Source organism: Amphiprion ocellaris, chromosome 14 (assembly GCF_022539595.1).
Source record: "Amphiprion ocellaris isolate individual 3 ecotype Okinawa chromosome 14, ASM2253959v1, whole genome shotgun sequence".
NCBI classification, from domain to species: Eukaryota; Metazoa; Chordata; class Actinopteri; family Pomacentridae; genus Amphiprion; species Amphiprion ocellaris.
In genome coordinates this window covers 8658690-8675455 of record NC_072779.1, presented here as the reverse complement: position 1 = coordinate 8675455, position 16766 = coordinate 8658690, and the positions used below count along the sequence as shown (strand labels likewise).

At 40.0% G+C, this 16766-nt stretch overlaps 1 protein-coding gene across 1 annotated transcript; it reads right to left on the bottom strand.

The window, feature by feature from the left end:
• Nucleotides 1-700: 700 nt before the first annotated feature.
• On the bottom strand, nt 701-15654 carry LOC111567424 (RING finger protein 145). Its single transcript, XM_023268541.3, has 12 exons — nt 15475-15654; nt 11307-11558; nt 9198-9306; nt 8651-8742; nt 7561-7796; nt 7205-7380; nt 6591-6731; nt 6312-6494; nt 5929-6076; nt 5557-5679; nt 5163-5396; nt 701-5061 (listed from the first exon to the last, which is right to left on the bottom strand). The coding sequence occupies exons 2-12, from the start codon at nt 11488-11490 to the stop codon at nt 4375-4377; spliced, it is 2313 nt and encodes a 770-aa protein (XP_023124309.2). The 5' UTR covers nt 11491-11558; nt 15475-15654; the 3' UTR covers nt 701-4374.
• Nucleotides 15655-16766: the final 1112 nt, after the last annotated feature.

Sequence of the window (16766 nt, the reverse complement as noted above, 5' to 3'; positions counted from 1 at the left end):
GACTCTAAAAACAACACAACAGCTCCATCCTGTGTCGGATTTGTGCAATTGCAGGCTACGTGCATGGAGATTTAACTTCCACCACTTAATATGATAGAAAAGTGGCCTCAAAGTATTCATAGTGTATTCCACAGGTGACAATTTAAGGGACAAACTTGCTGTAAGTGATCACCTTTATCCTATGAGGAAACACCATAGTCCTGATGGAAGTGGTCTCTTCCCAGATGGCAATGCCCCCATCCATACCCTATGAAAACAAAACAATAATCCATAAAAACGTAAAGAATCTGGCAGCAAGGATGCTACAAAAACAATTAAAAACAATGTACCAGCAAATATCAGTCAAATTATGGCATCTTAAGATGATTCGAATACAAGCAGTGTAATCCACCATCACCACCGTGACAAAACGAGGGCATACCTTTAGGAAAAATGGCCTTCATCCCTCCAGTGAAGTTCCAGAGATTTGGGGAATCAAAGCCAAGCTGCAATGAAAGCGTTGCTGCACTTTGTTGGTTTTCCTTTTGCCATTCATCCCATGTTATCCTTCAGTGTATATATGTTAACTTACAGGTTATAATCAAATGCAAACTCTAGGCCTGCCATGACTTTTACAACCAATAACACTGATTATTTCTTCACGTACACAGGTACTACACTAGAAAACGCCAAATAGGCATTAATAATCAAGGCCAGAGTGTCCAGAGTGGATGGTTCATTTTATTTGACATTCAACTTTTGTAAAATAACCAAGGCAATGCCAGGCATAAAGTCCAAAACCAACCGTGGAGCATTTTTTAACAGAACACGACTGGCATCCAGAGCCAGGTTTTACAGAGCAGGTCCGAAATTTGTGTGTGGAGAAACTAAACAGACAAAAGAACAAACCTGTAATAAAATCTGCAGGGAGTCTCAGTGAGAGCAGCCCCGTACGTGATCCATCTTTCTGAGGTAAATCTCAACACATCAGTCAATCGGAACAATGTTAAACAGGAATTCAGCACATACAGTAAAGCTGATAGCAGAGTCCAACCGTGTCAGCTGCTGATTCCATTTCATATTTACTTTCACCTTCAATGTTATGATTTTTTACAAAGAATTGTGAAAAATGCAATTGAATTCTGATCCAAGTCTGACTTCAAAGACTTTGCTATAATATAGGCCAAAATTACTCTCCCTTCTACTGGTTACACAATCACTTTTAATGGAGCCAATTCTAAAATTAATATATACCTCCATGAGTTTTTACAGCGTTATTCACAAGTAAATCAGACGCAAAAGTAAAACAACAAACATTTTAACTGATATGTACATTGTAAGCATTGATTGATGGAAAATGTTTTACTTTACAATCTCAGCAACACACAGGATCTGAGAATTAGAAAGAAGGCCTCTCAATGAGAAGCAGCAGTGATGGTTCATATATTTCTTGGCATATTGGCTCACTGATATATTTTGCATGAAGTCAGTCCTGCAGCTGAAATCTCAGATGTAGTGACCTGCAAATAATGCATTTTCAAGATTGCTTATTTTTGAAATCAATCATTCTACAGTGATCAGATGAACAGGTTATTCATTCAAAGATTAAATACTGAGCTTAGTTAAAACATCTGATGTTAAACTGTTCCAGACAGTATAAGAAAATGTCACTTGGAGAGACTGCAACTTCTCCAACATGGAGCAAAAACTGAGCAAATATGTGTGGAATCAACAGCTGACCGGCTTCTCTGCTAGTTCTTTATGATACTGCAATCCAAATTCACACACAGCCACCAATGACAGCAATCACCTTGTGGAGCATGTCGCATTTTATCTCGCAGGTGATCTTTCTGCGCGCCACAACGAAAACCAAATGTGTGTGAAACCGTTCAAATGTTCGTAACCATTTCAGGTTTGAAATCAAAGTCTATGGAATGGAGTTGATGATAAAATGAGGTCGTACACAGAAAGTCCTTATGTTCATCTTTCAGAGGAATATGTGCAAAATACATCAAACTCTACATTTCATCTCTTAAAAAAATAAACACAAAAAAGTTAAAGAGCGTTGGCCAGGTTTGATCCTACACTGATCATGTATTCATTCTCAGCCCTGCGGCCAACGCTTTCCAATGTCAAGAATAAAGTCATTCATGGTAATAAGACCTTTAGTAATAGTGGTAGTAAATAATACTGTTGAGGGTTAACTAGTACATCTCCAGTCTTATCTGCGCCATGCTGATCCCACTCCTAACAGTAGAGGGCACCGGAGTGATCACACCAGCTTGAAGACGCATCATGCAGACTGGAGAAGCAGTAACACTGGCTGGTCTCACAGATCAGACAGCTTGGTCTCCCAAAAGCTTCTTAGCCACAAGTTTGTCTTTGTTCACAGGCATGTAAGGAAACAAAGAACAGTCCAACCGCTAGGGAGCTTTGGAGAAATCAAGCCCTGATCTTATTTATATATATCAACACTCCTCTGGTTTAATATAGATGTCGTACAGAGCAACATTTATATACATTACACACAAACAGATTGGGCTGTTTCCTCGTACACAGACATCAGAGGGTATTTGGTTGCTGACAGCCACAGAACAGCTTTGGAGCATTGCTAGTATAAATGACATTAGTGCAAATACAACCCAAAAAGAAAGAAGAATGGTAGAAAAAACATCGGTAGCAAGGTTAGAGCACACTGGGGACAAACAAATTCTGTGCTAAGAGTGGTAGCGTGCAAGCTCTACATATAAGCGTGCATCAGGACTCGGCATTCTCAAGTTTTAGTCTTTCAACTCAACACTCTTGTTCAACACACTTTTCTTCCCCGTCCTGCCCCGTTTGCTAAGCACAGGAGCCGACTGAGTGCAGGTGTGTTAGCATGTGGAAATGGCTCAATTTGCTGGTAGTAACATTTACGGAGCGAAGAGGCTGAGCAGCAGGAAAAAATATATATCGATGGTCTTAGTAAACACAGGGTTCTTAGATGTGATTGGATGGAGTGATGTTGGTTGGCTCCTGCCATGATAGAGTCCAAACGATCAAGGACACTGATTCAGCGCGTTTGTGGATAAGCTAAGCCAAGGAGGGCGAGGGTGAAGGGGTAACATGAATGAAATAAAGCCAACAACAGCAAAGTCTGGGCTCCTTGCCGGCTCTGTGGACTAGTTTATACTCCACAATCTCTCAATGCTGGAGGTTCAAATACAAACTGTGGCCTCTGTTGCATTTATTTCCGTCCTCTCTCTATCTCCCCTCTTTTTTCAGTCCGTCTGCACTGTGTGGTGTCCGATAAAGCGGTAATGTAAAAATTAGCTCAAAAATAACATTTCTTTTACATTAATACAAAAGTTTGGCGATGAGGAATAGAACTGTTTTTGCTGGGACCAGCCAAACAAGTTTGATTCAGATACTGAAGCAGTATAATCATGAAAGCTTGACACATGAAATTAATGAGTTATCCCATGTGAACCCATTGATTTGTTCACACTGTAACACTTAACCAGACCATTGCATGTATCCTCTGCTTAGCACCAGGCTTCAGGTCATGTGATGGCCTCAAGAAACAACATTCAGTCTCTGTTACTGCTTAGTATCCACTGACACACATAACTACCGTTGTCCAGCACTGAAAAACAATAATCTTTTTAAACTGAAGAATCTGTAGACTTCATGAAATGCTAAGACTGTCATGATTTAAAATTCAACCATCAGTCATCAATAGTCTTTCAAAAGGGTTCAAACCTCTGTTCCATTCCTCAATAAATCATGGCACATACATGACTACAGAGAAACCCAAGTGCTACAAAATGTACAGGAATGAAAGTAAAGCTGCACAGACAAAGGCAGGTTGGGAGCAACCACCACAACAAATGTAAGCAGTGAAATGAGAAGGACAAAAGTGTGATTTTGGAAATGCCACTATAGGCCTAATGTCAACGTGAAAAGAACAAACAAGAAAATTAAAATATGTGATGGTCATCTTTCAGGATTTCACATTATAGAGATGTTTTACAACTCCCAATTGTTTCTGAGATGAGATTACTGCATCCCCGTTTTTGTGTCAAGTTTGAATCTGTGCAAAAAAGGAAAAAAATAAAAGTTGTGCCTATGATGAAATCACTGCTGGCTTGTCATGGGACACATTTAGATTAACTGTTGCAAGACAACTGTCTCAAAAGTAGCAACATTTTATGAAGTTGAAACCATTGTCATGTTTTTTAATACTGAGTGATGAAAATCTGGTTGGAGATTGTTCAGGGTTTTTTCTTTTAAAATGGATACGAAGGAGGTGGATTTCTAACATGATGGGAGTGCTAATGGCTGGACAAGGAAAATATAAGCAGATGTGTGTTTACATGTGCATGCATGTATGTTGTGTGTGTGTTACGATGTGGCTCAGAGGCTGCATGGACGAGGAGAATGTTCGTCAGAATGAGACGTGGGCTGGTCAGACTGTGATGATGGACCAGTAGACAACTCCTGGCTGTCTAGTGGGGAGGCTGAGTTTAGCTTCGGCGTGGGCTCAGGTTCAGCAGGGGTTATCTCTGCTTGGGCCAGTACCTCTGAAGATGAGTACTGTAAGATGGAAGGGGTGAAGGTGTCACAGAGAGATGGAGGAGTAACGGGCATGTCTAAAACATCAGAAGTAGAGGAGGAAGACGAAGGGGAATGAGCTGGGGCCAGCTGGGTCTGCAGAGAATCAGTCACAAGTGGGAAAGAAGAACAAGAGGAAGATGACAATGGAGGCCTGACAAGGTGCAGGGGAGCAGAGGAGGAAGATGAGGATGTTTCTCCAGCTGACATGACAGGTCCATTATCTCCTTCTTGCTGTACTGATTCCTCCTCTTTACCATCATCTGGTGGAGTGTCATCGTCCTGCTTCTTGTTGGCTGTGGCATCTTCTTGCCCAGCAGGGCTCTGATTGGCCGCAGGAGTGTCTTGGTTGGGGACACTGGTGGCTGGTGATTGGCTCTTTAATTGTGAGTGACAGAGAGGACATGTCTCCTGGACATACAGCCATTTCTTCAGACAGCCAGCGTGGAAGAAATGACTGCACGGAGTGATCACAGCACTGTTCATGTCCTGGAAGGAATCACATTTCACATTAGCCTAGCTTTAATTTAAAGCCCAAATTTAATTTTTGGTCATGTGGCCTCTTTAGATATACACAAAACAGCTCATACCTGGTAGCAGATAGCACAGATGTCATTGTACTGCTCCAGCTGTGTGCTGCTAGCTGCAGGGAGGCTTTTGATCTTGTTTACAGCATCTCTCCGGAGGAGGAAGCTCTGCCAGCCCAGCTGGGCTCTGAGCCAGACGTTATAGTACGAGTGGACGAGGATAATGGTGCTGCCCATCACACTCCACTCCCCAAAAACAGTCTCTGACACGCCGTAGCACACCACACACACTGCAACCTGGTCAGGTAGGAAATCAGTGAAAGTGAGAGACAATGATGCCATATTATATGACACTGCCTTTGTTACATGCAACCTTCTCACATGTACTCCCTTGAGATACTGTATACAGTGTTTGTGTGTGTGTGTGTGTGTGTGTGTGTGTGTGTGTGACATGTACCAGAAACTCCAGCAATCTGTAGGTCCCATTCACACAGTAGATGACTTCATCCATGTTCTCTACTGGAGCTTTACGAAACTCCTCCACCATGAAGAGAACATAGATCAGCAGAGTACCAAGAACCTATAGGTAATGGAAGAGAATTATTTGTTGTAATTCAGGTTCATAATGAATTACAAAATAGAAATGTTAATTTAGGCTGCATAGTTTGTGTAGTATAGTACAGATTATAAATAGCACAATTGTCTTGTGGCTCTGTAGATTGAGACAAATTAGTAAAATTACATCCATTTTGATTTAAAGTCCTAAAATATCTTAATATAATAAAGTCCAAGAGGTAGATGAACAATTTTTGGAGGACCCGTTGTGTACCTGCAGTGACGTGAGGATTGAAGAGGAGATGATGATGAGAAGCCAGAAGTCCATGTGGAAGAACTGACAGATCATATAGGCCATGTAGGCTGGAAAGATCAGCAGGAAGAGACACAGAGACACAGCTCGGAAGTGCTTCCACAAACTCCTATTGGACAGGGAGCAGAAAGGTTCATCTGTGTCAATGCATTTCCGCTAACACACATTCAGTCACGTAACAAATATGTCAACCAATATGTAAACACAGATAGTCAGCATTTATCATTCTTCTCCGCAGAAATCCATTTTTGACAGGCATGAGGCACTCCAAGCAAACACTCAGGAGGAAAAAATGCACAGAATAATTTTTTAAAGAAAAAAACAACATTGTAAGTTGATCTTACTTGTCTCTGGATGCTCCCAAGGCCAGGACTATGGGGTCAGCTATCTCCAGCATGGACTGCAGGATAGAAGCGACAACAATGAACAGGATGATGGAGAGAAGGAAGGCTCGGTGGATGACTTGCAGCTCGATGAGGCCAGTTTGGACAGCAAGAATCAGCAACGTGATGCCTTCTGTCATTCCCCTGCAGAGAGGAAACAAAAGAAAAAATGTAAATAAAAGTAGAAGCACTTATCAACAGAGACTTTCAACAAACACGTGCAAACACACTTCGACTGACCTGTGCATGGTGTTGTCATTCATAAAGGCTCTGTAGCCTTGCAGGTAAAACTTGCACAATGTGAGAACTCCCAGTGCGATGAAGGAGACAGTGAAGACCAGACCCAGCAGAGAGTATGGGGTACTACAACATTCTGCAATACTGAGGGCATTGATGGAGGAGAGAGCAGGAGGAGAGTAAAGGTTTGTTATAAGACAGCTCAAGTAAACACAACTAACTCAGCCAGTGCAAAGGTTTAAATTAAACTCTTATCATGTTAGAGCAAAAGACAACATCTGCTGTAATTTATGTCTGTTCACAAGTACAAAATAACAGTTATTTAGGACTGTCCTGCTGGTACGCTATTATATTGAGCAGGAGGGGGTGGGGGTGGGTTGTTTTTTTTTTGTTTACTACATAATTCCATATGTGTTCATTCCTAGTTTTGATGCCTTCAGTGACAATCCACAATGTAAATAGTCATGAGAATAAAGAAAAACCATTAAATGAGTAGGTGTGTCCAAACTTTTGACTGGTAGTGTACATCATACACAAAATACACTCTGAAGGGTCTATGATGTACATTTTAAGGTGTCCCTCACCATCTGAACCATGGTGCTATGCTATAGTCTCACCTGGTAAGAAAGAGGAAAAGGAGCCTCTCCCTTGAGGTAGGCTGGTCTCTTGTGCTGAAGTAGGAGTAGATCTGCAGAGCGAACAGCAACAGCCAGAAACACATGAAGAGAACTGGAAGGACCAGCTGATTCCACAGAGACATACCCAAAGCTAGCAGCCCGTACACTTCTACCACCTAGGGGACATAAATGGAGAGACAATACAGAAAGAGCAAAGGAGAGATGGAGGTAATTAGGACAAAGATAGAACAGAAGACATATTGCTTATAAGGAAATCTCTCACAACTGATACAGGTGAACTTCTGTAATAAAAAGTGAAAAGCGTACAATATTAAGCCATAGTAATAGTTCCTCACCTGAGCCAGCTCTCTGTAGGCAGTTTTGGCCAGGTTATATGGTACCAATAAGTTAGAAGCCAGGAAATAAATGACCTCCAGGCCTGTGAAGATCATGGAGAACCGATTTATGAAGACAATGGTCTCCAGTGGGACAAGACACAGTCTGGCCACTAGAGGGAGGAGGTGAGCAGAGAAAAGCCAAATCCTCTTGGTTTGCATCACACAGGAACATAGCGTACACACCACCAGCTGACCTGAAAGGAGATGCATATATACACACAGTTAAACATGGATAAATACACACATGAATGCATTCACTGCCACAACATGATTTCAGAACAGTTTCTGTATTGTTTGCTATTTTTGTCCAAATCAGAATTTAAAAAATCTTGCATCAGAATGTTTTTATCTGTCCTAGAGTGGTGATGACATAACAACCACAAAAGAGCAACAAACACTCAAAAGAAAGAAAAGTAAGAAGCAGCTCTAAGCTCCCTCTACAACAGTATATTTTTGTCACTGTAACCATGTTATTTTTGCTTTCTCAGGCTTTCACTGTGCAGTAAAATCAGCACTCAATGTGGTCTATTTATAGCACAGGAGACTCCGTCCCTACTCTCTAGTAAGATAAAACCAGGTCCTATAAGCCCAGTGAGTTGGTAGCAATTTCCGTTTCAAAATGGACCAACTTCTAAAATAATAGAGTGTAGTAGTTATTTTTTTGGGATGCTCTATACTATAGTCAACCCACTTCTAAAGATACCGTATCAACAACTGAAAGACGCTGGTCTTTATCAGCTGTCTCCTAACAGAAAGACTCGGACACATACACATTAAAGAGCTGGTAAAAGTGTTGTGCCTTCCTTAGGGAGAATGGATTCTTGCTGTCATAGATGTTAGAAGGGTTCAGGTCCTCTGCTCACTATACTGAAGTGCTGCAAGTGACAAAAGATCTACTGAATTAATTTTCCTACACTCTGAAAGAGCGATCAAACCGAAAAAGAGAAAAATCCTGTGAGCTCAAGTCTGGGTCTGTGCACCAAGCATTCAAACCTCATCATGTATACTCTGCACATGTATCTTTATGCATTCATGTGTAATATTATACCTATGAGAGCAGTGGTGAATCTGTTCATGGAGAGCGGTTCCAGGTAGACAGGTCCTTCATAACCAGACTCCAGCTCACTGCGAACATAATCCCTGACAAAGAAAGGTCAAAATGCTCAACATACAGGGCAAATCTATATTGAGCTGGTACATATCATTGACATACAGTATAGCTCAACTCCAACATGTCTAGCCCTGCACACCAACTAACATAAGAGAAATTCACACTAGCCAATTTTATATTTTGTGGGTATATGCAGTACATTACACTAACTATAACTGTTCACTGAATGCTACGATGTGCTTGCAAAACTAATAATGACACAGTGGCATAACTGAATTTTTTGTTCCTGACAAAATTCAATCACACAAACCTGAAAATGTCACTTTTCCAATTGAAGTCTACATGACAGTCACAAACAATTTGAGCCCCAGGTGCAATAACAAACATTTTCTGTCATTTAATGTATTCAAAACAGTACCAGAACTATAGCATAGCTGCATCTTATCATGTTTACACGTGGATTTAAGTGTATTTGTGAGTTTACCTTGACACTTGGTGACCAGCGAACAACAGCAGGGCCGTAAGAACATACAGGTAAAGTTTAACCAGGTGCTGACGAGGCAGAGTCAAGAGCACCAAGCTCAGGATGTAACCTGGAAGGGATGTGAGGCACACACAACAAAAATACAGCATGAACAAAAAGAGAAAGTACATGCAGTTTCAAAGCATCTGTACTTCTTCCTGTTTGCAGACCACATTGCGTTTTCAATTGCTAAAGTGATATATCGAATGTGTATTGTGACAGATGTTCGTTATGTAATTGCAGGGAGCTATTTTTGACAAACCAATCAGTCGCTTCTGTAAACAGCCTAAGCATAAAACAGCCTACTACCTAACTCCGTGTTCCAAAACATTTCAATGGATAGCAACAGAGTTTGGTTTTACTGCCTCACTCTCCCTTTATTCTTTCTGTCCACCCATAGTGCTCATCAGCACATACCAAGCCTGTTGGCTCATTATCCAACTGCAGCCAAGTTTGAGAGCACACACAGCCATGAAAAAACACAGACAAAGAAAACTCACTGCTGCGCTTATTGGTTTTCTTTTAGCCAGCTTAAACCACAATTTAACCATTAGGCTTGGCTGTGTCAACCTCACTACACTGTTACTTGTCTTTCAGTGCTTCTTTGTTACTGGCAATGCACCTGACTGCCTGTTTGTGCTTCACAGACCTTGCTTCGTACCTTCACAACTAGCTCTGTGGTTATTTCACTCATTTTTCAAGAGATTTAGTGCATTTTGAGGTTGCTAATGGTCTTAAAAGCAGGTTGTTGTCCTTTTGTAAATTAATAACACCTGTCAAAATGGTGCATCATTACCTGGGTCAAATGGGTTACAGTAGCTGAGAAAACCTCACAACAGACATGTAAAAAATATTCACTACTCAATATTTATGGGGAAATGCCTTGCCAGAACCAGCAACCACTCAGTCACAGTTTAGACAAGCAGAGTGTTTTTAAAGACACACTGGACTGCTCTGGGTGATACTGTCCATTTCATCATTTCACTACTTTCACCACTGTTGCTACCAGCTTGTCTGTCTTGAGTATAAGTGTGACATGTTAATAAGTTATGGATTTCTGGGAAATTTAATGGATGAGTCCACTCTCCGTCACAAAGGAGCATGGCTGTGGCAAACAAAGATGGGATTTCCGTTATTACAAGACATGGATTTTAACTCAACTGTACTGTAATGTGCTAAGAGATACACATACAGATTTGATTGCTGTCATTATTCTGGAAACAAACTTCACTTATAATTACTATTTCAGGGACATCACCTATATTTCCAGCATATAATTCCAATGAGTTATCCCTCGGCTTTGAGTTGATGTACTGGGCCAAAGTGTAGGTACGTATTAAGTCACTGAGGGACATGTAGATTGTTAGGGAAACTTCACGAACCCCCACCAATACCGTAGTGGTCCTTGTGTAGTTGTTCACAAGCACATAAAGATGAAAACAGACTTAAGTGTAAGGGAAACACAGAAATTTTTAGATACCAATTCAGAGTGAATGGAGGCTTGAATGTCTTTTTAATTTGTGATTTTTCTGTTCCAACCAAGTCCTTTACTTGTGTTTGACAGGACCACCTACACACTTGACAGTGGTATTCACACCAACTGTGACTCACAGCTGTTTCACACTGCCTGAATGCCACAGGTGGGACAAGAACTGCACAGCTGGACGAGTAAAACTGAATTCAGGCATCATTCATCCATTTTATTATTTTGCCACCTGGTAAATCAGGTGGTTTTGGTCACAATGCACCTGTTGTCATGCCAAATAATCCCTTTTTGCTGTTGTGAAATCACGACAAAGCCCAGCTTCATGGCTTATTGCAGCCACGTGTGCATACTGAAATTTATCAAACCTGACACAGCTGAATGAGAAGAAAAGAAACTCTGCAAATGTAAATTTAAAAAAAAAAACATAAAATCATAATTGGTAGGAATACATGGCTTACAAATGAGCTCCAAAGCAAATCATGTTAATTTCACACATGACTGACCAGTTACTGTTCTTCATGCACATATTATGTTATCAAATGCGTCTGTGTGTGTGTGAGTGTGTTTGATACAACAGCACTGACCGACATAGTGCAGGTAGAGTGCCAGGTACTTGTACTGAAACAGGGGGTTGTTGGAGAGGCTGGAACGCTGGATCTTCTGGAAGAAGGAGCTGACATCCCAACGGTACAGGACATCCAGCAGCATAATGCTGGGAACACGCAAACCCACGTTGAGCACAGCCTCTACACGGTCCTTCACTGCCATGGCTTCAGCTTAATCTCTGATCAGCAGGCAGAACTGACCACTACGATGGGATGTTAACAGTGGGTGCTCTACGGAGAAAAAGAGCAAATTCAAACACAAAAGTTGAAGACGGGAATTTAATACGATCCAGTTACAGAGGATGAGAAATGACGAAGAAAGACAAAAGCCAACAAGCAGCAAAATAAAGGGAGATTAATGAAGGTCACAGAAAGACAGAAAGCCACACAGGAAAAACAAATATATTGACAAAAAACAAGATTTCGTTCACCAGCTACTGTCACAAGCAAATGTAAAACTCCACCATTGTTACACTATAAATGCAAATTATTTTATCCATAGTAGTAAAGTTTTAATGGTCTGGCAGTACAGATAAACTACAAAGAAAAAGTAAATGTGTTCCAACATTTGGCACGAGTGGTGTTAAATTCCAACATTCATAACCATTATTACACATAATATTTAATGAACACTATTTATCTATTTATCACTGACTACTGGCAGCCAGTTAAAACATTCAGTGAAGTCATGGATATATTAGTTTCACTTACACTGAAGGCTTTTAACTATTATCACACCATTCACATTACCAAAACAACAGCCAAAAATGCTAAAGCACTACAATGAAACACTGTGAAAAATGTTCTTGTAAAGAATGAACAGAAGTCCATAAAATTACTGTGAGCAAACTAATTTAAATAAGAAACAGAAGCACTGATGTACTGTTAATGACTTTGACAAATATGGCTCAAGTGATAGTAATGGTGACAACTACACCCCGAATTAAACGTGTATTTAACTTCACATGACTGAGCAACACTTTCTCTGAGCAGCATTTTCTCATCCGTTTCACTTCAACCATTCTACCTGTGTTCAGTGTATGTTTTCATTGTTCAACACTGTTTATTTTGAACATAGGACTACAAGTTGGTGCCAAAACCCAAATTACAACTCTCAGTATGCTGTATTTGGCAACAAATTTAGTAGCGCGTTTCTGCCTCCAGTGAGTTTGTAGCGTGGGGCCGTTAACAACATCAAACACAACTACCTGATACACCTCATATTGTTTCTACACTGTCTTCAGCTCTTATAGGAATGCAGAAAACATAATCCTGAGGGGAAAAAACATTAAGAATCCACAAGAACATTGCTCAGTAGTGAAGACCTGCTTCCCCCCTAACTATAACTTACATAGTCAAATCTATCACTCCATAACCAATCTACACAAGCACATGCAAATAATAATTGTGTTTACTTCCATGCAGTAACCCCCAGCACAGAACTTATTAAGAGCACTGCACAAGCAACTTTGAAAATACAGTACATTGTAACACTTTCAGGTGTTTTTGTGCAGGTGCGATTCAAAGGTCAGGTTTGACAAATGAGGTGTACTCGCAAAATCTGCTTATTCACATTCTCAGTTTTTCTTACACTGTCCTGTTACACTGGCATAATGGTTACACTTCTTCATACCAAATGAATTTAGACATTTATTTACACCTCAGCAGCACTGTCTTGGGATAGGCGATGTGGTGAATATAAACATTTGAAAAACATTTTTCAGAACTCAATGGAAAATCAGAGTTTATTTACAAAACATTACATATCGAAGAAAAAAAGCAACACTAAAAATCCAATATTACCATAAACTGCCCTGTTTATTGATTTTCAACTTTTCCCAGCCACAACCGCAAAATACAAGCAAAGACATTAGGCAGTTAAAGCCCATGAAAAAAGCAAAGCCAATAGAGACTTCTTTTGTAGCAGTACGAGAATTGGTCAATTAGATGCAAACCACCATGAAAGCACATAACAAAAATCCAAAGTCCAGCTGCATGACCAAACCTTAAATGTGCTCCATCTGTGGCTCATAAAAAGCCTATCATATCCCTTCATAACGGAGCGCACGACAAGTATCATGCAAAAAAAAAAGTTCTTTAACACGTGTGTTTTTCAGCTGCACCATCAACATGTGACACAACAGAAACGGTGAGGAGTGAGAAATTTTGTGATGCAGCGTCTGTCATCTCTGTGCCTTAATAAGTGGTTAAATTCAAAGTGGGCTAGATAAATTTAAACTAAATTTGTTTTTCTCCAAGTCTGAATTAAACATATATTGCTGAAAATCATTGATATTGACTGAAACAAAACATTTTATAATGATAACTTTTTAGATAAAAGGGAATACATACTGAAGCAGTATCTCAACTTCTCAGGTGATTGCGATTTCTATCATTTCACAGTCATATCACCTAATCACTGTGTATGCATCATTACAAATATTTTGAGCTCTAGATAATTATTACATACAGCAAGCAATATGGATCATGTTATTCAATCACTTCAAACTCTGTTGTACCTGTATATGAAAGCACATTACTTCTCATATTTAGAAGTGCTGTTGTTATTAGCAACAGAAAAATAACTGCATAATAGTTTACATATTGCATTGGTTACTCATTTACTAAAGACTGCAATTCTGTTTTATTTCCTTTCCCTTAGTGAATACTACAAGAGCTGCTGCAACACTGCATTTCCCATAAATCAAATCACCAATTTCATTTACCACACCAAGATAACTCCCTAACAAAACTGCTTGATTCTAACTTTAAAGCTAAAACACCACATACAACCACTGTGTGTCTGAATCTAATTTAATAATCAAAGTGATGACAGCCCTCTCATCTTGATCCCCAGTTACTCAAAGGCAATGTGAGAATTTTGCTTTCTAATGACCAATCTGTTGAAGGTCTTAAAGACTTTAAGACCTTCAACAGATTGGTCATTGTTAACTAGGCTTTCACCTAAATGTACTGCGACTTGAGTAAATTCACAGTATCATCAAGGGAAATTCCAGAGAGCAACAGCCCTTTAGTTAATGCTAGCAGAAATGTAACTCTGACTCCATACAAAAGAGCTCCTGCAGTCTTTTCAGAAATTCTTAGTTTACAACCCTGCAATTCAGTTTCTGTAAATGACCCTTGAGAGTGCTATTTGAAGCATTAACTGCTCAACACAGCAAGCGTTAATTCACGACAGTCTAAAGTTTGATCGTTCTGCCACAAGGGTCTGATGTGCCACTTAAAAGGCATTAAAAGACAGGTTTCCACTTTTTCCATACGGCTCGACACTTATTCCAAGTTGCCAGTAGCAGACTTTCCATCCGTTCACATCCCTGCAGCCCGGGATAGGATCCTGATAACTTACATAACTGGATTCACCACGACTATCACTGGCCAGACAGAGATCACTTCGCAGAATCCGAATTTATATAACGCGGCCGAGTACCACTGTATTTTTAACCGTGGCAATCCATTCACAGCTACGGGGTATGGGGTACGGACTGTCTAAATGGGTATATCTGTGACCATTACTCGCTTAACTCAAACACATGCACCGCAAACGTAATGGATGAGTGAGTGGTGCATCGACTGTGGTACGCCATGAACTCTAGTAACCCCTCTGTCTCGACGGAAAAAAAAATCTCTGAGCTACGCCGCAAAAGACTGCAACACTTTCCTAACTAGACCAGTCCAAATGTGGTACTATTATATAGGATAGACAAAGCACATAAACGCCTTCTGTTTCCATGTATGTGACTGTGAAGTTGGGAATAATAAAGGGATACAAATAGCTAGCTGTGATAGTGTACGTGCTGTGTGGAGACGATGAGCTGCATCGAGCAGGCAGCAGGCACAGCGCCAACAATTCAAGCTAACGTTGTCAGCTAGCATCGCTGTCAGTTAGCGAACTAACTACTAACAACAACCAAGCTCACTTAAACACAAAAATGCATTAGCTTGCACCAAATTGAGCCACTGGTCTTCGCAAATCGTCGCAAGACAGCTTACAACCTGAAACATTTGAAGCTTACCATGAACTAGCCAGTTTAGTCCAACTGTAGCGCAGCTAGCAAGCGGACTGCTGGGGAGCCTGAGCTAGCTTCGGCGCCCAGCCAAAAATGAAAAGAAAAACACGAGAACTTACGTTTGAAGGACGATGTTCGCACTATGTACAACGGTTTCGGGATGCTTTTCGGGTCGGATATCGACCATTTTAACTCGGCACCGCCCGAGTTAACGGTCCTCTCGATGGGAGCGCTTCACACAGAAAGGACGCGGCCCATCCGCCCATCTTACCTAGCAGCCATTACCCGTAGTACCGAGGAGGATGTGCTGAGCATGCGCAATACAGTCTGTCCCATTAAATCTTTGCAATACTGGAAACTGTAACTGGTTTCCTGACTAGACGCTGATATTTAGGCTGAGATCTGAGCTTCGTGATGCTTGAACTGTTTTTTTCCCCACATAATGTTACTGTGAATATTTGTTGATTATACTATAGAGTTTAATTACCTCCCTAGGAAGAGTGCTATTTCCAACATATCCACTAATGAGGGTCAAAATAAACAACAAACAACAAAGGACAAGAAAAAAATATATAGCCAGACATGGGCTGTTACAGATAGCATGTTCTCTTGTTACACTGAAATAGTAACAAATTATGTTAGGCAATCTGCATACTTACATAGGTACCCACCTACATCCATACAGCAATAGTTAAACAGCACACAACAATCACAGCTCACATTATTGTATTTTACCGGAATAATACATTAAATACCACTGCTCCTTTCCAAAGGCTGCTCCTGCTCCTTTCATGTAAAAGCAACTAAACAATGAAATTAATCTATGCCATCCCCCTCCAAAAATAAATGTTGTGTCATTAGTTTTGTCTAGAGCAAAAAATAGCTGTAGGGGAACTAGAGTTAATTTCTTTTCTTTTCTTAAAAAAAATACATTTAAGGTGAACAGATAAGATAAGGTAGATAAGACAGTCCTTTATTTCTCCCCACACCAGGGGAAATTCACATTGTTACAGCAGCTTGTGTAGCAATAAACATAGTAATCGTAATAAAATAATAATAAAATAATAGCAATAAAACGTGTAGAAGCAATGAAACAGTTAATAAAAAACAAAGTAGATAAAAATGTACTGTACATTGTAAAATGGGAGAAAAAAATAAAAATGGTAATACTCCAGCAGCTCATGTTAAAAAAACTACTGTAAAATAACATAAAAAAACAAATGGTTTTCTATGATGAAAATACAGTTTCTAGCCCTAATTTTGCTTAATGTGTCTATCTGTATGTGTGTTTTTATTTTTTGTTAGTTTTCTTTAGGTTTTTGAAGTATATTTACAAAAAATTAAATGAAAAACAAATAGTGACAATCAATAAAAGTTTCTATAAACATGGTTACATGATGTTATAAAACAA

Coding starts and splice junctions, on each gene's coding strand:
- LOC111567424 (XM_023268541.3), bottom strand. CDS start 11,490: ATGGCAGTGAAGGACCGTGTAGAGGCTGTGCTCAACGTGGGTTTGCGT. Junction 6,077..6,311: donor TTGGGAGCATCCAGAGACAA/GTAAGATCAACT, acceptor CCTGTCCAATAG/GAGTTTGTGGAAGCACTTCC. Junction 5,680..5,928: donor CAATCCTCACGTCACTGCAG/GTACACAACGGG, acceptor CATTACCTATAG/GTTCTTGGTACTCTGCTGAT.